Raw genomic sequence first — 25,491 nt, forward strand, 5'->3', positions numbered from 1 at the left:
AAGAAGCCCTCCGGCAACGGAAAAAAGGAAATAATAAGAATTAGAGCAGAATTAAATGAAATAGAGAATAGAAAAACAATTGAAAGAGTTAACAACAGCAAAAGCTGGTACTTTGAAAAGATCAACAAAATTGATAAACCACTGGCCAAACTGACAAAAGAAAAACAGGACAGGAAGTAAATAACCCAAATAAGAAATAAGATGAGTGATATAACAGCAGACCCAACTGAAATTGAAAGAAATGGAATACTACGAAAAATTGTACTTTAACAAATTTGAAAACCTAGAGGAAATGGACAAATTTCTGGAAGCTCACTACCCACCTAAACTAACACAAACAGAGCTAGAACAACTAAATAAACCTATGACGAAAGAAGAGATTGAAAACATAATTAAAAAACTCCCAACAACAACAACAAAAAAAAAATCCTGGCCTGGACGGTTTCACTGGAGAATTCTACCAAACTTTAAGAGACGAGTGAACACCACTACTACTAAAGGTATTTCAGAGCGTAGAAAAGGATGGAATACTCCCAAACTCATTCTATGAAGCCAGCATAACCCTGATACCAAAATGAGGTAAAGACACCACAAAAAAAGAATATTACAGACCAGTATCCCTCATGAACATTGACACAAAAATTCTCAACAAAATTTTAGCCAATAGAATTCAACAACATATCAAAATATTAATTCACCATGATCAAGTGGGATTTATACCAGGTATGCAAGGATGGTTCAACATTAGAAAAATAATCAATGTAATCCGTCACATAAATAAAACAAAAGAACCACATGATCTTATCAAATGATGCATAAAAGGCATTTGACAAAGTCCAACACCCACTGATGATAAAAACTTTCAGCAAAATAGGAATACAAGGGAAATTCCCCAACATAATAAAGGGTATTAATACAAAGCCAACAGCCAACATCATCCTAAATGGAGAAAGTCTGAAAGCATTCCCCTTGAGAACAAAAACCAGACAAAGATGCCCTTTATCACCACTCTTATTCAACATAGTGCTGGAGAAGAGCAATTAGGCTAGAAAAAGAAATAAAGGGCATCCAAATTGGTAGGGAAGAAGTAAATTTATCTCTACTTGCAGATGATATGATCTCATACACAGAAAACCCCAAAGAATCCTCAAGAAAACTACTGGAACTAATAGAAGATTTCAGCAAAGTATCAGGATACAAGATAAACGTACAAAAATCAGTTGGATTCCTTTACACCAACGAAGAGAACCTTGAAGAGGAAACCACCAAATCAATATCATTTACAATAGCCCCCAAGTAGATAAAATACTTAGGAATAAATCTAACCAGAGATGTAAAAGACCTATACAATGAAAACTACAAGACACTACTGCAAGAAACGAAAAGAGACCTGCATAAGTGGAAAAACATATCTTGCTCATGGATAGGAAGACTCAGTATTGTGAAAATGTCAGTTCTACGCAAAGCGATCTACAGATACAATGCAATCCCAATCAAAATTCCAATGGCATTTTTAAATGAGATGGAGAAACAAATCACCAACTTCATATGGAAAGGGAAGAGGCCCCAAATAAGTAAAGCATTACTCAAGAAGAAAAACAAAGTGGGAGGCCTCACACTACTTGATTTTAGAACCTGCTATACTGCCATGGTAGTCAAAACAGCTTGGTACTGGAACTACAACAGATGTATAGATCAATGGAACAGAATTGAGAATCCAGACTTAAATTCATCCAACTGGTATTTGACAAAGGCCCAAAGTCAGTTAATTGGGGAAAGGACAGTCTCTTTAACAAATGATGCTGGCATAACTGGATATCCATCTGCAAAAAAATGAAACAAGACTCATACCTCTCACCATGCACAAAAACTAAGACAAAATGGATCAAAGACCTAAATATAAGATCGAAAACGATAAAGATCATGGAAGAAAAATAGGGACAACGCTAGGAGCCTTAATACATGGCATAAAAGAATACAAACCGTATGTAACAATGCACACACACCAGAAGAGAAACTAGATAAGTGGGAGCTCCTAAAAATCAAATACTTATGCTCATCAAAAGACTTAGCCAAAAGAGTAAAAAGACAACCTACACACTGGGAAAAAACTTCTGGCTGTGACAAATCCAATCAGCATATAATCTCTAAAATCTACAAGATAACTTGAAAACCTCAACAACAAAAAGACAAATAACCCAATTAAAAAATGGGCAAAGGATATGAACTGGCACTTCGCCAAAAGAAGTCACTCAGGCGGCTAACAGATACAGGAGAAAATGCTCATGATTATTAGCCATTAGAGAAATGCAAATCAAAACTACAATGAAATACCATCTCACCACAACAAGGCTAGCATTAATCCAAAAAAAACACAAAATAATAAATGTCGGAGAGGTTGTGGAGAGACTGGAACACTTACACACTGTTGGTGGGAATGTAAAATGGTACAACCATTTTGGAAATCGATTTGATGCTTCCTTGAAAAGCTAGAAATACAAGTACCATATAATCCAGCAATCCCATTCCTTGGAATATATCCTAGAGAAACAAGAGCCATCACACAAATAGATACATGTACACCCATGTTCACTGCAGCACTATTCACAATAGCAGATGGAAACAACCTAGGTACCCATCAAAGGACAAATGGATAAACAAATCATGGTATATTCACACAGTGGAATACTATGCAACTATAAAGAACAATGAGGAGTCCCTGAAACATCTTATAACATGGAGGAACGAAGGCGTTATGGAAGTGAATTTAGTCAGTTGCAAATGGACAAATATTTTATAAGACCACTATTATAAGAACTCAATAAAAGGTTTAAACACAGAAGAAAACACTCTTTGATGGTTACGAGGGTGGGGAGGGAGAGAGAGGGTTATTCACTAACTAGATAGTAGACAAGAATTATCTTAGATGAAGGGAAGGACAGCACACCCTACAGGGGACGTCAGCACAACTGGACTAAAGGAAAGCTAAGAATTTTCCTGAATACAGCCAAACACTTTGAGGGACAGAGTAGCAGGCGCAGGGGTCTGGGGATGATGGTTTCAGGGAACATCTAGGTCAACTGGCATAACAAAGTTTATTAAGAAAATATTCTGCATCATACTTTGGTGACTGATGTCTGGGGTCTTAAAAGCTAGCGAGCGGCCATCTAAGATGCATCAATTGGTCCCAACCCACCTGGAGTAAAGGAGAATGAAGAACACCATAGACACAAGGAAAGTATTAGCCCAAGACACAGAAAGGGCCACATAAACCTGAGACTGCATTCGCCTGAGACCAGAAGAACTAGATGTTGCCTGGCTACCACCAATGACCGCCCTGACAGGAAACACAACAGACAGTCCATGATGGAGTAGGAGAAAAGTGGGGTGCAGAACTCAAATTCTGTAAAAAGACCTGACTTAATGGTTTGATTGAGACTGGAGGGACCCTGGAAGACATGGCCCCCAGACTCTCTGTTAGCCTAAAAGTAAAAGCTTTCCTGAGGCCAACTCTTCAGACAAAGATTAGACTGGACTGTGGGACATAAAATGATACTCATGAAGAGTGTGCTTCTTAGCTCAAGTAGATACATGAGACTAAATGGGCAGCTCCTGTCCAGACATGAGATGAGAAGGCAGAGAGGGTCAGGAGCTCATTGAATGCACAGGGGAAATCTGGGGTGAAAACGAGGAGAGTGCTGTCACAGTATCGGGAGAGCAACTAGGGCCACATAACAATATATGTATAAATTTTTCTATGAGAGACTAACTTGAATTGTAAACTTTCACTTAAAGCACAACAATTAAATAAAATAACCAAAAAAAAAAAAAATGTTCAGCTGCTAAACCAAGGGTCGCTAGATCGAATCCACCAGGCACTCCTTGGAAACCCTATGGGGCAGTTCTACTCTGTCCTACATGGTTGCTATGAGTCAGAATCAACTCGACGGCAACAGGTTTTTTTTTATATTAAATAAACTTCAATCAATTTAAAAAAAAAAAAAGTTGAGAGATGCACAGGAGAGTTCATGTAGCAGTTCTTAAGAAGGAGGAGATGAGGACATTGCCCTGAGGAGACTTCAGAATTTCAGAGGAAAGGAGGAAAAATACAAAAGCTGAAAGGGATTTAAGTATAATATTTAGAAAATATTTTGAAACCTACATCTAGACTGGATTTTAAAGCAGGATTTCTCAGGATGTAGAGGAGGCTACTATGCTGCCTTCTGACCACCAGAGAGTGCCTTTGGGGAGTCAGCAGGCTCACCCTGTAGAAAGCAAGCTATGGCCTACCTCTCTTTCCATCACTGCCTAGACGGCAGTTCAATGAACATTCATAGAAAGGGGGTGCCACATAACCCCAGACAGCATTATCTTACTCCATGTTCAAGCCAAATGTATTCTAGGGAGTTAGCCACACACACACACAAACTGCACCAAAACTCTAAAACATCAACTGAGATTAAAAAAAAAAACAAAAGCATATGCTTCACTGGCTTTCTTCTACTCAAGGGAGGAATGTTCTCTCTGCACCAATCTATCAGAAATAGCTGTGTCTCCTATAGAACCATTTGCTCCACATATATTTTATTAAGCCTTATTTGAACATGACACTGTACTAAGTGTCATACAGGACATACATGTAGAACACTTGGCCCTCGTCCTCAAGAGCAACAAAGTATCTGCATGACCTACCAGCTCCCACCCTGTTCCTGTTCCAGTCCCCATCCTCTCCCTACACCCCTGCCCCCTCTGGACTACGCTACTCTGCCTATAATGGACTCCCCTCCCCACCCTCTACTCCCCAGTGGCTGCAGCCTCCTGTGTCACAAAGATGAGGGGAGAAGCCCTTCCCTTTTGCCATCTAAAAGAGCTATTACTATACTTTGCACATCTGATTCACAAGAAACTCATGGAACAAATTGTACTTCCTACAACAGCAGAAGCCCTGAACTCAGAGTGGAGTTTGAGGAAGAATCTAAGGTCTTCTCCAGAGCTTCAGGTCCTATTCTGACACCCAGCTTTACCTACACGGGAATCATAAAATCCCAGTGAAGTGGGACTAAAAGACATAATTAAAACAAGAAGTTGTCGTTTTTCATTCACCAACTTAGAAAGGATGACTGACCTTCCCAGAATCCATTCTAAGGAAGCATTCATTCAGAGCAAACACAGTCATCCTGACCTGGCAAAATCAGGGTAAAATAAACCATCTCACTGTCCCAATAATAAAATGTGTATGTTGAGACACTTCCATCCAAATAAATATTATATAGTCATGTAGCCTTGCACATAAAACCAAAAAACCAAACCCGTTGCTGTCGAGTCGATTCCGACTCACAGCAACCTTATAGAACAGAGTAGAACTGCCCCACAGGCTTTCCAAAGAGCCGCTGGTGGATTCGAACTGCCGACCTTTCGGTTAGCAGCCAAGCTCTTAACCACTGTGCCACCAGGGCTCCAGTCTTGCACATAGTGTCTGATAAATATTTCTTAACTTATTAATTGTTCATGTTTTCAAAAAATGTTAGTGATGTTTCTTATAATGTTGTTGTAAGTATAAATATATATATGCTGTAAACTGTAAACATAGTATTATGTTGTTGCGTGCAGTTGAGTCAATTCCCAATCATAGCAACCCTATAGAAGAGAGTAGAACTGCCCATTGGGTATCCAAGACTGTAATCTTTACAGGGGCAGATCGCCAGGTCTTTTCTCCCAGGGAGCTGCTGGGTGAGTTCAAATCACTGACCTTTCAGTTAGTAGCCAAGCACTTAACCATGGCACCACCAGGGCACCTTATAGTATCATAAGCATTGTAAATATTATGTTCATTAAAAAACACAGGAGGAAAAGGTTTAACAATTTACAAAACAAAATTGTAATTATTTCTGAGGGGCATGGTTTGGTGGGTAACTTCTACTCTCTTCTTTATAGTTGTCAAGTATTTTCCATAATCAGAAAGTAATGAAAGGTTTATTTAAAGACCAGAGGGAGGTCCCATTGCTTGGGTCACACAAGTGTTGGGTCTGTATGTCCCCTCCCTCTGGGGATCCCCTCAGTCCCTGCTGACCCTGTCTTACCAGTGGGCAGGCCTTGCAGGTGATCTTCCTGCACTCCAGCTTGAACCCCGAGACGACCCCCACCTGGACGGTGCAGTGGCAAGTTGTGCACTCATCGATCATCAGACTCTTCCCGGGCTGGAACCAAAGGCACCAGGGTCAGGTTTCCCTGGCCTCCCCAGATCCCCTAACCCTCCCACTCACCTCGTCCACTCGTCCACTTGCCCACCTGTAGCTGCCATGAGCCATCACCTGATGCTCCTCCTGTCTCCTGTCCTGCCCTCCCACCTCAAGTATGGCAATGATAAGAGGGCTTCAAACCAGTGGGAGTGGGAGATGGATTGGAATGTGCACAATGACTTCTGGGTACTTCTCTGTATGCAGAGGAATGGCCATGTGGCAGGGATGAGTGCCAAGAAGTGAGTGGTAGATAGCAGGGCCTAAGGCCTAAAGAGAAGACTGTCCTAGCCTAGGCTCCTGGATGCTTCAGAGGCTCTGCCAGTGATGGGAAGTGTGCTGGAGGCAGGTCTCCCAGGTTCCTTTCATTCCACTTTAGAATGACAGGCTCGCCAGGGCTGCCCCACTCTTCACACAGCACCCTGCTCCTGTCCCACCACTCACCCCAATGATGGTGCCATTGAGCACACAGGCCTCCACGGGCTCTGAGGAAGAGAGAGAAGTGCAGAGCGTGAATGTGCAGAACACGGCCTGACAAGAACAGGTGTGTGGACTGGAGCAGGGCCCAGTGGCTTCCCTTAAGGGCCTTCTTCTCCCCTTCTGGGTCTCTCTCTTCCATCTGCTGGTCCTCTCCCGGCCCTCCCTCCAGAGCTTATGGATCCTGCTGCCAGAGTCCCTGGGGCCTTCCTCCCCCAGACCTGCCGAGGGAGGGTCTCCACACCAACCAGCTTGCAGTGAGACGATCTCTGTCCACTCTCAAGAGGACAGCACTGTTCAAGTGAATTCACAGGATGTGATGAGTGAGAGGATGTTTGAGTTTATGACAGAATAAATTTCTACCCTTAAAATTTAAGTCCCAAGATAAAGTCACACAAGGAATACAGCGAAGGGTAGTGGAGAAAGCTGGCTTTGGTTTTTGTTACTGTTTATTTGTTTGCTTGTGGGCAGGAGTTGTTGTTAGTGCCATTAAGTCGATTCCCACTCATGGTGACCCCATGTGTGCAGAGTAGTACTGCACGCCATAGGGTTTTCAAGGCCATATCCTTTCGGAAGTAGATCGCCAGGCCTGTCCTCCAAGGTGCCCCTGGGTGGGTTCAAACTAAAACCTTTTGGCTAGTAGTCAGGCACTTAACCCTTTGCACAACCCAGGGAATACCTTCCCCTATCACAAGTGATACAGCATATGACTGAGAAGGTAGTCTCTAGAATCAGAGAAGGGAAGCCTGGCATTAAATCCCAGCTCTACTGCTCACTAACTTCACCTGCACAGATGGAGGTAGTAACAGCTCCCACCGCACGGGATCACATGAGATAATGGTATAATGCCCTCACTGAACGCAGTGCTGGGCATAGGGTGGCCCTCAGGAAATTGTTATATTTTTCTCATCTTATTTGCTTTCTCACAGAAGCATTAGGCACAGATGAGAAGCTTTTGATCCTGCCCATTTCCCTGACTATGAAAAGGGGAAAGAACTCAGGAGCCAGTAGGTGAAGACAGGCTCAAAGGTGGGGCCGCAGGCCCAGCCCAACCCCTGGCCAGCATGCCTTACCGCAGCGACAGGTGGGGCAACACCCGGAGGTCTTGCAGCTTAACTGGAAGCCCATGGGGCAGGTGGGGATGTCCAGCTGAGGACAGGAGACGTTCCTCTGTTGCACAAAGACCTCCTCCTTCACTCGCACACACTCGTTGAGGAGACAGGGATTCTCAGGGGAGGCCCAGTGAGAGCCAACCTGTGGAGCACCTGAGTTAGTCACACATGCTGCAGCAGATCGGCGCCCAAGGTTAGAATGAGAGTGCTGTGTTCTCTCAAGGGGCTCGTTTGGGTCCTGGAGGTGGGCCCCAGCTTCGTGCCCAAATCCCACCAGGCAGCAACTCTGGGTAAGAGGCAGGTAAGGCCCACAGAGGGAATGAGTGGAGTTCACTGCAGGTCCTTCAGTGAGTCAGGGTCAAAGCCACCAGGACCAAGAGCCTAGCTGAGTCACTTGTTCTCTGACAGCCACCATCTTCAATCACCTGAGTGAGCCCCTTAGGAAAGCCAGGAAACCCTCCCTTCTAGCCTCAACATTGCTTGTGCTGAGCTCAGAGACTCAAGGGTACTCTGACCAAGAAGTGACAGCACAGGCTGGCATAAAGGAGGTGCAGAGAGGGAGTCAACCATTTCAACAGCCAGGCTCCATGTCCCACTCCTATGAGGAGGTAGCAAGAGGCTATAGAGCTGGCCTCTGACCCTTACAGCTCTGCCATATGGCCCTGAGGTATCCAGGGGTGTGGATGAGTGGCCTGGTCTCAAGGGCTTGCTCCACAGATGTAAAGCACTGAAAGTGGCCAAGAACATGGTTCAGAAAGTCACTAGAGAGACTCTGCCTGGAAAGTGTGTTACAATGAGTGCTGTCTGTTAGACCAGGATCAAAATGTGTAAACAGGTGCACACTGCCCACCCATTTCAGGCCCTGACCTCTTCTCTCAGCTCCTGCTCACTTTCTTCTCTTTCCAGATGAGGAGGAGCAGAAAATGTCAGATACTTGCAGCTTCTCTTTCCACTCCCACTCTGGATCACCACGACCAGGCCTTCCCACTGCAGGAGACCAACCTCTGACCTGTCCCTCCTCTGATTACTTACTTGATGAGCTTGGCCATGGGATCCATTAAGATGATCCATAAGAGTATCCATTCCCACAACCCCCTCTGAATCCTTGACATGTTCCCAGCAGCAGTAGCAGCATCAGAACCATTGCTGACACCCAAGTCTTGCAGGTAAGATGGAGACTTGAGTTGGGAGAGAGAAGCTCAGTCTCACATTATGTTTTATAAACACTTGTGTTGGGATAAAAGCTGTGTGGGGTAGGGCTGTGTGAGCCCCAAAGTGGGATGAGAGACCATGGGAGCAGGAATACTGAGGCTCAAAGGGATCAGCTCTCAGACCCCACCAGGACAGATCAGCTTCTGGTCTGAGCTGGGCTCTGGCCCTGGGGAGGAGGGCCAAAACCTGCCTCAGTCCAGGATGAGGGGAGCAGGCAAACTGAAGGGGGGGCACATATGGAAGGGAAATCCACACAAAACTCAGATTAGAAGTGGGGAGGTGGAAACCCCTCTGGAAAAAGCTAAATGAGTCATTCTGTTATCACTAAAGAGAAAGGCAACTGGCCTGGGTAAAGGAATGGGACAGGTTCAAAGGCAAGACAGTTAACCCTTTGCCTTCCTCTCTTATCAAAGTATATTTCAGTCTTACTGAAAGGAGACAGAAGGGGAAGGCCCATGTGTGCACCTCCCATTCTTCCAGCACCCATCTCCTGAGGCTTCCAGGACTTAGCACTACCCGCTTCATTCTTATGAATCAGAGCAAAAGAACTGTTATTATCCCAGCATCTGGACCAATATTCCCAAGAAGGGAATCCTCTGTGTTCGGGAAAATGGCTTGGTGAGCATCCTGAGTTAACACGAGCACCTGTGAGCAGGAGGGCAGGAGCAGAGCCCACAAAAGAGAAAGCTAAGCCATTCTACACTAGCAAATGAGTTGGGATCTGGCTGTGATGGGATGCTGGCCAAGAGAAGACAGGAGTAGGGAGATAGGGCAACATGGCAAGACACTACAGCCAGAGTTGCAGAAATAGCTGAGGGCCTTTTTAGGAACAGAAATATTGTTTGCTTCTCTCGGTTATAAATATTTCCACCTCTCTAAAACCATCAGGGAAGTTTTGATGGAAATCAGTGGAAAGTCTGAGGACCATGCCTGGGTCAACTGTGGTGCAGAATAGTACTTGCAGCCTATGGGGCTATGGAGGGTGATGGTTGTCCCAGGAGCCAAGCACTTGCAGGAGGGTGAGGCCTCCCCAAACCAGCCACTCAGTGGAAGCAGGCCTCAGATTCAGATGACCAGAGACCATCAATCCCCTGGGACTTCACAGAAATCTTTGGGAGGGAATTGAACTTCTCCTAAAATCCACAAAATGGGAAGTCAGAGGCAATCTTATCTAGTTCCTAAGGGGCAAAGTAATCCTAGCTGACATCTGGATTTTACCAACAGCTGGATTAAACTCCCCATGGGGTAAACAAAGGACAGGGAACATGCTCCTATTTAGAGATGAGCCAAGGTCAATGCTGGACATGGACTCCCAGGCTGGTGACGTCAATGCCCTCTTTCCCACCTGCCCCTGCGCCCAGACCTACACTCTTCCAGGAAGTCTGGGAGTCCCCCCGCGGTGAGCCAATCGCCACTTCACAGGCAGACGGCAGGCACCTTCCACAGCACTCGCCTTCATGGAGGACATAAGTGGAGCCCTGGTTAGACAAAAAGAACAGAGAGTGAGGACAGGCCAGTAGCAAAGACATGTGTACTGTGCACTGGGGTTTTGCAGAGGAGGGATTGGACTAGACATTTTCATCTTTATCATCAACCAGTCTCAGGACCATGCCAAGAAGCAATCAGAAAGCATCAACCACTGAGTCACCAAGCTAGGACTTACACCAGCATAAGAAATATAACCCTGCCCTCTGAAAGCTTCCACTTTAAGACCAAGATCCAGTCCATCAGAGTACTTAGGGCATTCCAGCATTCACTTAGCAGAAGCTAACTGACCTGACCTTTATCATGGCCATATCTAGAACACCTCATTGACTGGGGGAGAACATTCAGCATGAATTAGAGCAAAAAAATTGTTATTATCTTAGCATCTGGACATAATGTCTGCTCTAACAGGGCTAACTACCTATACTAGGTAAGTACCTGATCCCAATACCTCTCAGCAAAGTGCAAAGATGGGCTCCCTACTAGTTTATGGGGCACAGTATTCTTTACATAGGAAAAGTGAGATGAGAGTGCAGCAGAGACCAACCTTCCCCAGGAAGCCTGCCAGGAAGATCGGCAACCTGGAGTTTGCCAGCCCATTTCACCTCTTGGAGGTCCTCCAATCTGGCCAGAGCATTAGGGACTTGGATTAAAACCCTCTACTGAAAAGTCTGAAGCAATGTACAAAGAGTAGGCAAAACAATGACGCATGTGGTTTCCCAGAAGCCAAGGAGAAAGAACCCAAGACTATGCTTCATCTTGTAGCTGTGTCCTTAAGAGAGAAGGCGTAGCTGCAGCTGTTGAGAATGGGTGTGGATACCAAGCCTGTTCTGCTCCCCAAGTGCACTCACAACCAGGGCCAAATCAGAAGATGCACACAACACTCCATCTTGGTCTGGTTGGTGCCTCTCTCTGGGGTGGCACAAGAGCTCTAGGGACTTGACTCAGCTTCACCCCATCTCCATGGGACCTACTGATATCCCAACCCACGTCATAGTGGTACACAGTGAGCTGTCCCCAACCACTTTTAGCTGGGATTCTACGTTATTTACTGTACACCTATGATGTATTAGGTATTATGTAGGAGCCAACAAATTAGGGTAATACAATCTATACACCCTACACTATAAAACAGAATATACTAAATGCCATAAAAGAAATGAAGTCTCATGGGAGTCAGAAGCAAAGACTCAAGGGAACACAGAAGAGAGTAATTAATACCTTTAGGATTCTAGTGTCACTCTTGCACATCTCTCTGAAAGTGCTGAGTGATCTGGATTTGTGAATTCTTTGTGTCTTCTGCTGCCTCCTAGCATAGGCAACTACACTGTTGATATGGATTACTCCCAGGCCAGATGCCTTGTTCCTCAAAGCCCCAAACTTCTCATGCTCAGGTACCCCTAGTCATGCCACCAAATTTCCAGCTGCCATCTTTCTAAGATTCTCTCCCACACCCCGAGCATTCCCATTTGCTTGCTGCACACCAAGGTTCCATTCTACATTTTCATGTCTCTTTCTTTTCCCTGACTCCTGCCAATCCTCTAGCCTGTAACTGTCTGAAATATATTTCTCAGACCCTTCTCCTTACCCATTCTCTCACCCTGTAGTCACTGATTTCACAGTTAAGAATGGATCTAAGCAGGTCTAATAGCCACCCAACCTGAAGACATATGCAACTGAAAAATAAATTCCTAATTTATTTAGTGTGACAATCCTTTAAGCATAGTTGCCACAGCTGAAGTGGAGGTGGGAGGCATGGAGCTCCAGTCTCTTGTCACCTGCTGAGGAGGACAGTTTGAAGTCCTCTTCCCTGGATCACACTGGATTTTGCAATACTGGTGTTGCCAGTTGCCTAAAAGAACAGGTCCCGTGCTAGGAGTCAGGACACTCCAATCTCTATTGGCTTCAGATAAGCTGTAGAGCTGTGGTCAACTTCATTCCCTGTGCTAGTCCTTTGTTTTTCTATCCTATAAGTAAGAATAGTCCTACCTCTTCTTCCTTCTGGAGGAATATCATGAGCATGAATAAAATATAATGAACTACATTCAGTCATTGAAAACATAGTCCCTAAAGCCATGATTTAGTCTGATGCTGGGGTCTAAGAGTTGGGAGTTAGGTGGTCATATGCCCTCAAAGGAAAATTTTTCTAAGGTTTATACAAAGGTGCAGGAATTCCTCTTACTGTCAACATGGAAGCAAAGCCATAGGCATGTAGCCCCACCTATAAAACTTTAGGAAACCAGCAATGCCCCTTGCTCACTTTACATCATTTTTCTGATATAAGAAGCAGAAAATTGTGGAGGAGGTTAGGAAAGGTGTGTTTTTGCAGACTGTGGCTTCGGAAAGGAAAAATCAGAAGATAACGTGGGTATGTGTTCTTTTTGTCAAAACCTAGACTACAAATGAATTCAGGTGATGGGCCCAAATGTCTCTAGCAGGAAAACCAGAGCTGATGTTACCCTTTTTGAAGAATGAAGCCTTTAGTTATCTCTAATTTACTGAACCCCCTACCTCAACTCAACACTTAGTACAGATCAAAGTCTGGCCTTCCTCGTCCCCTCAGCTTTAACTAAACCATGAGGCCTTCTTCTTCTCCCCAGAGATCTGAACATTCAGCCTCTAAAACAGTGAATTCAATTCCCTAGAGCAATCATTTGGTCAAGAATGCTAAACATGTTGCCTCCTCCATTCATTCCCCTGACCTCCATTCGCATCTCCTTTTTAGCCTCCATCCCCACAGCCTCTGTATAAGACACCCAGCTAGACAGCCAGGTTTATAGATATGACCATACACTCTCCCCAACAGTTGACTAGACCAGAATGAGAACCAGACAGAGGACCCAATCCATGGGCTAAGCTATGCCCATCAATTCTTTTCTTGAGAATGTAATCTATGAAACATAAAGATTAAATAAATCAGATTGGACAAGGATGAACTAAACAGTCTATGTTCATTTGAGGCCAGATTTGATAAAGCTATGTGCAAATGAAATTTATGAGAAAGGAAAACTTCCTCAGAGAGGAAGCTGGCTTGCAGTGAGGAGCTGGGGCAGATAAGCATAAAGATGCAGAGACAAGAGGTCACGAGACAAATGGAGAGAAATGCTGTCTGACCACCATCCACTTTCTGTGATTGTTGTTGTTGTTAGCTTCTGTCGGGTCAGCCTCTAACTCATGGCGATCCCATGCACCATGGAATGAAACGCTGCCAGTCCTGTACCATTCCCATGATCAGCTGGGGATCAAACTGTTATGATTCATAGAGTTTTCACTGGCTGATTTTCAGAAGTAGATCACTAAGCCTATCTTCCTAGTCCGTCTTAGTCTGGAAGCTCCACTGAAACCTGTTCAGCATCATAGCAAAACACCAGCCTCCGCTGACAGATGGGTGGTAGCTGTGCATGAGGAGTATTGGCCAGGAGCTGAACCTGGTGTCCTGCATAGAAGGCAAGAATTCTACCACTGAACCACCACTGCCCTTTCTATCCATAATACTTACCTACATTTCCTGCACTTGATTTGTGGGGTATTCCCCTGTATGCTTTCCATAAATCCCCTTATTATTTAGCTAGCTTGAGTAGGTTCTGTTCGTGGCAATCAAAATGCCCTACTGAAACACAAGACATACTGGGTGCCAATTTTATAAAAATGACCTCTAAACAGCACTCTTTTTATTTGATAGCAAGTTATTTCCACTGCCTTCCATAGCCTGTGTGAGGAGACAGAGACCAATGGGTCTCCAAAACTTAATGTTCCCAAAAGGCATACCTGGATACCACAGCATCATGCTCTCCCAAAGGTGCCTAGCAACTCCCATTCATCTTCAGTACCAGCAGTGCAGGCAAAAAAGCAGGTGAAATGAATGGACTCTCCCATTTCTGGATTCTCTCTGAGGCCCTCCCTTCCACCATCAAACTATACACCTTGGAAACAGCACCAACAGCATTATCTCCACTGCTTTTAACATTTACAAAGCAACCATAAGATGTATGTGCTTGCCTGCCCTGGAAACACTTCTTTTAACGTTATTAGCTACTGACAGAGAACAAAATTAAACCCATAAGCAGAATTTGACCCACAAATCTCCCTGCAGCCATTGCTCCCTTTTTCTAGAGTCTGCTCAGCCTTAAATGTGCAAGAATGGGGTGCCCCAGAACACATGGGAGCCTTCGGGGCAAATCACCACAAGAGGAATTCGAAACAGAATTCAGGGAACAATGGTCATGTGTTCTGTACCTCAATCGATAAACATGGTTTGAAAATCACCAATCTACGTGGAAATACTCTAGTGCATTGAAACTGGGATAATCTCAGAAAATTCAGGACATATGTCTGCTCCAGGAATAGGCTAAGTTATGTCTAAAGGTGGAAGACAGAGGAGAAAACATCAAGTCCTCTTTTCTATGCCTTTAATCCTCTCCCCATCTTTGCTCAAACCAACTCCACAGCCCTCTGGAGCTTATAACAGACATGACAACAAGCCAAGGACTGAATCACAGAAGGATAACATAGCAATCCTTTCCTCAAGCTTCTTTCTCTTTACCCAGCCCAATCCCCTTCTTTCCCCTCACCTCTGGCCTTGAACCAGAGATTAGCAAAGGGCCTTTCTTGTCCCCTCCTGAGGCCCCCATCCCCTACTGCCTGCCTTGGCTGCTCTGCAGTACCAGCCCGTCTGCCCCACTTACCAACGTACAGCTGTCTTCACAGGGCTTCTGGGAGCACTGGGCCACACGCAGGCCCATCACAGCATCCTCCATGTCGGTGCAGGTGCACACGTCACAGCCCTCCTCCCAGAACTGGCCCACAGGGTAGATGGTGCCTCGGTGGACACACACCTGCAGACACAAAGATTGCCATGAGTGAACTCATTCAGTTCATTTAAACAAACAGTTAGTAAGTGACTACTATATGTTGGAAGGGGCCCTCGTGGTGCAGCAGTTAAGCATTTGGCTGCTAACCAAAAAGTCAGCAGTTCGAATCCACCAGCTGCTCCTTGGAAACCCGGTGGGGCAGTTATTACTCTGTCCTGTAGGTAAGTGCACTAGGTGCTGAGGATACAGAAATAAATAAAACCAACATAGTCTTTGGCTACATGGGGAGATGCTTCTAAAGTAGATTTTGTCCTTTTCTATTCCCTGCCCACTAGCCTTAGAAGAGCCGTCCCTGGTCTACCCTGGGAGTGGTCTCTTATGAGACTTTCATGGTCCCCAGGCCCAAGTATAACACACTGGCTGCCTCAGCCTAGTTTTACTACTGCCTTGACTGAATTTAACTCCTTCCTATTTACAAAGAAAGCTCCATCCTAATTCTCAGATCCAGTAATGTCCTTGAACTTAGAACTCATCTACATATAGCCTTCTGACCCCTGGAATGGATTGAAGGTAAAGGGGGATTGGGCAGGGGCTGTGAATGAGTGTCCCCTCCAGATGTGCACAGGTGACAGGGAATATGATAGGCCAGGTTCTGAGGCACACAGACAGGGTGTGTTTGAGGGAAAAGGGATCCTATTTGGAAGGGCTACAGGCTATGGAAAGGATGTGGGGAAAAAGACTGCAAAGGCTGATTGGGGTCAGAATATGAAAAGCCTGGGATGCCTGCCATATTCGGTGTTTAGACTTTACTGTGTAGGAATGAGCTGGTAGGGAAGCTGTTTGACCAGGGGACTTAATGACAGTTTTTAAATTAGTCCCAAGTCTGCTCTCCAAAATCACAGAGAGCAGGTCTCCACCCTCATTCACATAAGAGCAGTATAAATATTTTTAAACCATTATCATATATTTGATCAGTCTTCTAGCTTCTGTATAATGAACTTACTGAGTGAGACTTATTAAGAAGCCTGTTTGAAAATGTTACCAACCTTATGGAGGGGAATTTGGCAGTATCTAGCAGAAGTATATGTGCATTTACCATTTGACCCAGTATCTTACTTCTAAGAATCTATCCCCAGACACATTGGCAAAAACACATGACCGATGCACAAGGTTATTTGTTACGGCATCATTATTAACAGCAAAAGATTGAAACAACCCAAATGTCCATTAGTAGGGGAATGGTTGAATAAACTAGGATGTATCAGTGCAATAGAGAACTATGTAGCTGTAAAAAAAAATAGGGAAGATCTGTATATACTGACACAGAATAATCTCCAGCATATATGGTTAAAAGAAAAAAAGAAAAGTTCAGGGCAGAATTTGTAATATGCTACCCTTTCTGAGATAAATGGGAGGAAATACAAAGACAAAAATTTTTCTTACATTTTCAAAAAGAACCAATGGAAGGACATGCCAAAAATTAATAAAAATGGTAAATCATAGGGAAGAGGGAAGGAACAAGGTAGAAGAGACAGGGATAGAAGTAAGACTTTTAGGAATGTACCTTGCTTTATAATTTGCCTTTGGAATAATTTAAGTGTTTTACATAATAAAAATTAAATTAAAAAATATAGTAAGAAGCAACCCTTAAAAATTCAAACATCTGAGTAACAGGATATCAAGTCACTGGCAGAACCATACAGAGCAAACAATTATTTCAAGTGGTATTGAAATCAAGTATTTTGACTGCACAGCTCTAATAGGTTATATTCTTGGGACAAAAAGAACTGCAAAGAAATCTATCTTCACTGCTTTCAACAGTCTTAAATTGTTAGCAGTAATATTGGCACTGTTATTTTTGAAACTATCATAGACATATTAAGATAAAGCCAATAAGTAATTATGCTTTGAACCACGATTTTCAACTTAGAAGTGATACAAGTATAAAATCAAAGAAGTTAAGTAAAATCCTATAGTCTGAAACTTTAATTGGAAATATCACTATGAACTTGTGAACTTTTTTTTTTCTCTTTAAATATAATGTATTTCTAGGCTCTGTCCACCAAAGAAACCTAGAGACTGAAAGCCCAGGGATAATAGCATTCTGACATCCTATCTATAGTGTCTAAATATCATTTCCATTAAAAGGTACCAAGATTCCTTAGGGAAATGTCTGCTTTTAGGTCTGGGACAGGAAATGTCCAAGATGAGCCTGGTACATACCTTGTTTTGGAAAGCAAGAAAGCTATCAAAGACTAAGGAGGTTATGTCAAAGGACTCCAGAACCAATTTGAAGGGGCTCCCTTTTGCATCAGAGAAAACAATTTGAGTATCAAAAAGAATAAAGATTACAATGAATTCAAACTAATCAAACACATAACCCACTGCGGTAGTCGATTCCAACACATAGCAACCTCATAGGATTTTCGAGGCTGTAAATCTCTATGGAAGCAGACTGCCACGTCTTTCTTCTGAGGAGCTGCCTGTGGTTTCGAACCACTGACCTTTCAGTTAGCAGTTGACTGCTTTAACCACTGTGCCACGAGGGATCCTTAATCAGATGCATAAGTACTTATGAATTCATAATGTTACAAAGCACATACACACAAAAAACTCTCTGGTCATCATTTGAAAGTTGCTAGGGCACCAACTTATTACTCTGAAAATTGATAAAGAAAAAAGAATCAAGCATTTGTCCTGCTTTTCCCAAAGCACTCACTCCTCTATGCCAAGAAATTTGGAAAACAGCAACCGGGCCAACCGACTGGAAGATATCCATATATGTGCCTATTCCAAAGAAAGATGATCCAACAGAATGCGGAAATTATCAAACAATATCATTAATATCACATGCAAGTAAAATTATGTTGCAGATAATTCAAAAATAGGCAGGGAACTGCCAGAAATTCAAGCCGGATTCAGAAGAGGACATGGAACAAGGGACATCATTGTTGATGTCAGATAGATCTTGGCTGAAAGCAGAGAATACCAGAAGGTTGTTTACCTGTGTTTTGTTGACTATGCAAAGGCTTTCAACTGGATCATAACAAATTATGGCTAACACTGCGAAGAATGGGAATTCCAGAAAATTTAACTGTGCTCATACAGAACATGTACATAGACCAGGAGGCAGTTGTTCAAACAGAACAAGGGGATACTGCATGGTTTAAAATTAGGAAAGGTGTGCATCAGGGTTGTATCCTTCCACCATACTTATTCAGTCTGTATGCTAAGCAAATAATCTGAGAAGCCAGACTATATGAAGAATGCAGCATCGGGATTGGAAGAAGACAGACTAACACCCTCCGATATGCAGATGACACAACCTTGCTTGCTGAAAGTGAAGAGGACTTTAAGTATTTACTAATGAAGATCAAAGACTACAGCCTTCTGTATGGATTACACCTCAACACAAAGAAAACAAAAATCCTCACAACTGGACCAATAAGCAACATCATGATAAATGGAGAAAATACTGAAGTTGTCAAAAATTTCATTTTAATTGTATCCACAATCAACACCCACGGAAGCAGCAGTCAAGAAATCAAATGATGTATTGCATTGGGCAAATCTGCTGCAAAAGACCTCTTTAACGTGTTAAAAAGCAAAGATGTCACCTGGAGGACTAAGGTGCGCCGGACCCAAGCCATAGTATTTTCAGTCACCTCGGATGCATGGGAAAGCTGGACGATGAATAAGGAAGACTGAAGAAGCATTGATGCCTTTGAATTATGGTGCTGGTGAAGAATATTGAATATACCATGGACTGCCAGAAGAATGAACAAATCTGTCTTGGAAGAAGTACAACCAGAATGCTCCTTAGAAGCAAGGACAGCGAGACTTCGTCTTACATACTTTAGACATGTTATCGGGAGGGACCAGTCCGTAAAGAAGGACATCACACTTGATAAAGTAGAGGGTCAGTGAAAAAGAGGAAGACCCATGACGAGATAGGCTGACACAGTGGCTGCAACAATGGGCTCAAACACAGCAATGATTGTGAGGATGGCGCAGGACCAGGCAGTGCTTCATTCTGTTATACATAGGGTCACTGTGAGTTGGAACCTACTTGACCACACCTAACAATGACATTCCCAAAGGAACTCCACTGGGGGTAACCAAAAAGTGGTTGAGGGAAAGTTATTCCTTATAGAAAAATTCCTGATAATAAATGCAGAAGAATGACAGACTTAGAAAAAAGTCTCAAATTTTCAACCCTTAATACAATAATGAATCTTAGGCAACAATCATCAGTGGATATTAAAACTATTTGTTAAAATGCTGATGGGGGAAATTTTATGTTGGAGAAAAGGCTGATATCACCTGAATCCAGTAATCTTATCTTTAAAAGTGGGACCACTGAACATTATGGGCCTCCTGGTATGATACAATAGGAAACACACAGCATTGCCTATGATGTATTTTTGCCACCACCACCACCACCCTCCAAAATTGAACTTGAATGTAATTAATCCCCTAGGTCTAACTTCTAGTTTACTAGAAATATAAAAGATGGAAAAACACATCAAGCAATACCATGAGGAAGCTATCAGCCAAATCCAGAATGTATAGCATTCTATAGGACAAATGATCCAGCTTCTCCAATGAATCAAGGTATAAAAAATGGGGAGCTACTATAGATTAAAGAGACATAAGAAATATTAGTAGGAAAAAAACAGCAAAAGAGGAAGAGGAGCAAGAGAATAGAGACGAAAGAAGCAGCAGCAGACACCAGCTCTTAGACCTACTCCTGCTCCTCTAGAACTTGGACACTTAAGACACCTTGAGCTGTTACTGCACCCAGAGGGAACCAGAGGTCTAGCGCATTCAGGTAAATGAGTGTCTGTTCTTACCCTAACAGGCTCCAGGGAAAGATAACTGCAGCCTCCCTTGGTCTTTCATTCCGGGACTTGTCCTCAATAACCCAACAAGCTGTGACTATCCACGCAATCATACTATTTCCTTGTCTAGCCTACAAATAGGTTCTTTGAAGGTAGGGACTATGTCTTATACATTGTAACTCAGCACCTAGCCATGCTGAGCACACGGTAGGTTCTCTACACCTCCTGAATTAACTAAATTTTCATTTCGGCTGAAGATGGAATCCTGATTGCCTGCCCACCAAGCCGTGAAATGCAAGGTCTGGGCAGGAGGGGAAGGTTGGGTAGAGATGAATCTTCCATGAGAAGTACATGTTTGGCCATCAACCCTGCCAGAGCCAGCAGCACTTACCTTGTCAGGGAGGCAGGTGGTTGTGGTGCAGCCACAGTCGTTGATGATGACTGAGGCCAGGTACCCCAGGGGGCAGCTCACCGTAGAGTTGACACAGTTGCAAGCACATTCATACTCATCACAGCACTGGGTCTTCCGAAGGGTCAGCGTTCGGTGTGGGGGACACGAGGGCGGGGACTCCCTTCTGCACTCCTCCTTCCTGCAAGCTGAGGTGCAGCACAAAGAGATGCCCTTTGTCCTGCCACATGAGCACTGCACCCAGCCAGGGTTCATGAATATTCAGCTATAATATAAGGTCTAGATCCAGAATATTAAAGCAGTAATGAACGTTAGCCCAGTTCAGGGGCTATAGGACATTCAATTATACCTAAAAGCTGTTAGACTGCAGAAGAATAAAAAAATTAATCAAAAGGAGCAATGTGAAGCTAGGAATTCTCATGGAGAAGTGAAGGCTGCTCAGCACCTGCCCTATAACCTTCCCATTTATATCTAGAAGAGATAGGGTTCTTTCAGCAATTGATTCCCAGGAACCCCAGATATAGAATATCTAAGACCCAGGTAACTGTAGGAAGCTTGGGCATGCCATGAGCTGGTAAGCACTTTTATATGCTGGTAACTTATTTGATCCTATATGCAGGGCTATCCCCACTTCAGTAGCTAGAACAATACACTGCAGTTGTAGGTCCTCCAACAATGTTGAATAAAAGAATGCCAGCCTTCCTGTCAAGTCCTCAATCACGTGTTAAAAATGCCAAATCCTATCCCTGTGTCCTTTGTCTGTTCCCAGCTTCCATCATATGTAATGTCTTATCCTCCCACCCTCAAGGTCTTACATCTAGGAACTCAAGTGAAGGCAGATGCTAAATCAACAGGACAAGAACTCACTTCACTTAGAGTAGGTATTCTCAACAGCTAAATACAGAATTTAGTTTCTTCACATTTTTTACTTTAATTTAATCCTATGCTTAAATTATGGCATTTAGTGATTAAATATGTAAACTTACAGAGGAAAAAAAAAACTATAAATTTGTTTGAGAATAAGATCCAACGATGAGGATAAGCCAAGGGGACATTCCCTCCTTTCCATGGGATATGGGAGGGTGGAGGTAGGGGAAAATGAGGGCAAATAAGGATTGGTTTCTGGAGTCTTCCCCATCTCAAGCTCAACTGCCTCTTTAATATGACCCAAAAGGGAAGTGCCTGGGCTGTGTCCGTCTCCAGCACATCTTCAGCAGCAAACAGCTGGAAGGATTTTTTAGAGGATTCAGTCCAGGTGTGACTTTAACCTCTCTGTTCTAGACATACCCTGAACCCACGTTCAGCTAACTAGAATATATAAAATGACATGATCTTGGAACAGGTCCCCAAGAAGGAGGATACCTTCCCCAGCCCAGGCAAGAGTGACACCCCAACCCCTTCTCATCCTCAGAGACTTTACCACAGATGAAGTTGGGTCTGCACTCGCCAGGATTGGTCAGGGTTGGCTGGAGGCCACCTTCACAGTGAGGCACTGGAGTCAAGTCACAGCTCACCAGGTCACACACTGAGGGTCAGGAAAGACAGACATCCACTGAGAGTTCAGTGAGGTTATTCTTTTATTACCTGTGAGTGGGATCCTACATTCTTACACATGCAGACTTTAACTGTGGTACACAGATGATGATGATGATATGACAGATTGATGGATGGATGGATGGGTAGATGTATAGATAATAGATAGACTGGTTAATTGGTAGATCCAAGTCATATGATAAGCCCATATTGATTACTCTTGTCATCTGCTAGGACTTCCAAATCTTAGCCACATCACTTGAACCCTGCATGCCTCAGTTTCCTCTTTCATAGGTGGGAACTCTACCTTATAAGGCTAGTCTGACAATTTCAGGAAATAATGTGGACAAGGTACCTAGCACATTGTAGGAGCTTAATAATGTCCATAAAATGAGGGACTTGAACTAAATGACCCCTCCAGTTCTCTCTACCATTAACATTCTAAGACCCATTTTACACAAATTTTTCTAAGTGAGATCTCCCTCCTCTACAGGACTTCTATTTATCCCTGATAAATTTCATCAGCATAAATAAATTTCTCACATTATTTTATTCTTCTTAGATCCTTGGACTGTCCCTTGATCTATTTGCTCTCCCTGGAAGATTTGCATCACTGCCAGTGTTACAAGCTGTGCTTTATGTCTTTACCCATATAATTAATAAAAGCATTGGACAGGACAGGGACAAGGGCATTGGAGATCTCCTGTCATATTAGCTTTAATTCCATCAGCTCTGAATTCATTTAATTATACCATTATTCAGCCCACTATTCACAATTCAGTGTGCAAAACTATGATGAAACCCTTTGACAAATAACTTGCTGAATCAACGTGCCCTGTGTGTGGTCCTCTCTAGATCTAGTATCCTCAGAATCTTTATTGAGAAGGAAACTGAATTACTTTGGCATGACTGTTTCTTAAGTAAATCTCTGTGGCCCCTCACCCCAGTTAGCATGCTATTCTTTTCTAAATACTTTCAATTCTTACATTTAATATCCCACTGCAGAATGTTTCTAGCAAACAAATTCTATTTTCCAGAGGTTACTCTTTCCACTTTTTGGAAAATCCAATCAGCCCTTATCCACTTCCAGTCTCCCAGGACCTTTCAACTCTCTGTGCCTGGGACTACATCCACCTTTCAGCACCCACGACATGGTTCACCTGGGGCTGGGGCTTGGACCCTGGAGAAATGTCCAAGGTAGAACACATACCACACTCATACTCTGGGCAGCACTGGTTTGGATTCTGGTGGAGGCGGGCCACTTCACATGGGCCACATGTGGGCACTGGAAGGAAAGAACAGCCATTAAGTCAGAGGGAAGTAAAGAGTGGTACAACCTGGAGAAAGGTTAAAAATGTTGCAGACTCTCATTCACTGAAAACCAGCCTGGAGTCTGTATGGGAGGCCCATGAGGAATCAAGCGTTGGAACTCTGATAAAATCAATCTCCTTCTGTGTGTCCTGTTGATACCTTCAAATTTACCCTCCATGGGGCTATGAATCTGAGGGCCAAGGCAGTGACAGGACAGCAGAATTAAACTCTGAGAAGGTCCACTCTAGGCTCAGAATGGAGATACCCGAGCCTAGCAAGGTAAAGAAGGGTAGAGTTGTCATGGGGGATGTAGGCTGGGTCAAGGAAATCAATCTAGGGGCCAAAGGTTTGGATCTGGTCTACCAGGTATGAAGACAGGGTAGCTGGATGGCCTTGGAAGCTCTTTTTTCTCCAATAGACCTAAGGAGAGGTGGACTCACTCACCTCTGGCTGTGGGGCAGGGCTGCGAGGTGCAGTTGACCTTCTGCTCACTGAGGCACATGCAGATCTGACAGGGTTGGTGGTCTGGGACCCAGGTTTCCAGAAACTGAGAGGAAAACAAGGGTCAGAGAGGTCCTAGGACACTCCTGGGCACAAAGCCCCACAGTCCATGGAATTCAGTTCTCCCCTACCTCTGGATTGGTTTCCCCCTCAGCGAGGGCCAGTGCCTGGGCCTTCCCTTTCAGGACCCCAAATATGAATAAAAGCAGATTGAAATGAGATTGCAAGGTACTGAGAGGAAAAAGCTGTAGAAGCAACAGGGTCTCTTAGAAAGGCCATCTCCATCCTGCTAGGGACCAGTCACTAACTACACATTTAGAAAGCTTAGGAGCATTCATTACAGTCTTCTCTGGTGGTGGTACTATAATAGCAAAGCAAGAAAACAACGGTTCTTGTATCACACTGAAGTCCATGGGTGGTACAAATGGTTAACACTCTTGGCTGCTAACCCAGAAGCACCTCAGAAGAAAGGCTGGTGATCTACTTCTGAAATATCAGCCTCTGAAAGGACAAATATTGTATGATCTCACCTGTAGGAAATACCATATCTTTACACAAATAACACACACCTTCTAGGTTTGTTTGCCATCTGTGCCCTCCCCCTGCAAGGTATTTTCATAAGTTCTGCTATGTTAATTTTTTTCATATTGCTGTAAAAAATGCACTTATGAAAATATCTCAAGGGGAGCGCACAGTTGGCAAACAAACATAGAAGTGCATGTTATTTGCATAAAAATACAGTAATTAGAATAGGCATATGTATAGAGATCAAAATTCATTAGTGGTTACCAGGGGAGGGAGAGAAGGGGGAAGTCATGCCATTGTTTAGGAAGCAGTGAGTTTCTGTATATGGTGATGGAAAATTTGGCAATGATTACGGGTGATGGTTGCACAACATGAGTAATGTAATTGATATCACTAAAATGTACCCCTGAAAAACATTAAACTGGTAAATGTTGTGTTATATATATTTCTACAACAATAAAAAAAAAATCAGCCATTGAAAACCCTATGCATCCCAGTTAATTGGCCTAACGTTGTGTTTGGTGCTTCTGTTCTCCTGCCTAGTTCATCACATAGAGTCCAGGGTCTTCACAGCTTGCAGCGGCCACCCAAGGTACAACAATTGGTCTCTATTCACCTGGAGCAACAGAGGAATAGGAGGAGGAAATAGAATACATGACTAATTGCCTCCATGAACAACTGCCTCCTTTGCCATGAGACCAGAGGAACTAGATGGTGCCCAGCTACCATTACTGGATGTTTTGATCAAACATTCTATAGAATAATTCTGATCAAAAGGGTGGAAATGCAGAACAGATTTTCAAATTCTCACAGAATCCAGACTTTCTGGAGTCATTGAAGCTGGATGAAACCCCAAACTACTGCCCTGAGATAATCTTTAAACCTTAAACCAAAAATATCCCCTGAAGAAGTCAGCACAACTTGACCAAGGCAAAGTCACAGAAGCTTCCTAGACACATCCAAACATCCTGAGGGACCAAGTTACTGGGGCTGAGAGCTGGGCACCATATTCTCGGGGAACATCTAGGTCAATTGGCA

General features: G+C 43.6%; 1 protein-coding gene across 1 annotated transcript in view; it reads right to left on the minus strand.

The window, feature by feature from the left end:
* The window catches only part of VWF (von Willebrand factor), a 197,875-nt gene that overhangs the window by 28,326 nt on the left and 144,058 nt on the right, over positions 1 to 25,491 (minus strand). The window contains exons 38-46 of the mRNA XM_023741484.1: positions 23,872 to 23,974; positions 23,327 to 23,401; positions 22,004 to 22,108; positions 20,566 to 20,771; positions 15,208 to 15,357; positions 10,405 to 10,515; positions 7,787 to 7,967; positions 6,681 to 6,721; positions 6,081 to 6,197 (exon numbers count right to left, since the gene is read on the minus strand). Coding sequence (XP_023597252.1) covers positions 6,081 to 6,197; positions 6,681 to 6,721; positions 7,787 to 7,967; positions 10,405 to 10,515; positions 15,208 to 15,357; positions 20,566 to 20,771; positions 22,004 to 22,108; positions 23,327 to 23,401; positions 23,872 to 23,974 — 1,089 coding nt within the window. The remainder of the gene's footprint in view (positions 1 to 6,080; positions 6,198 to 6,680; positions 6,722 to 7,786; positions 7,968 to 10,404; positions 10,516 to 15,207; positions 15,358 to 20,565; positions 20,772 to 22,003; positions 22,109 to 23,326; positions 23,402 to 23,871; positions 23,975 to 25,491) is intronic.

Source organism: Trichechus manatus, unplaced genomic scaffold (genome assembly GCF_000243295.1).
Source record: "Trichechus manatus latirostris isolate Lorelei unplaced genomic scaffold, TriManLat1.0 scaffold00182, whole genome shotgun sequence".
Classification (NCBI taxonomy): Eukaryota; Metazoa; Chordata; class Mammalia; order Sirenia; family Trichechidae; genus Trichechus; species Trichechus manatus.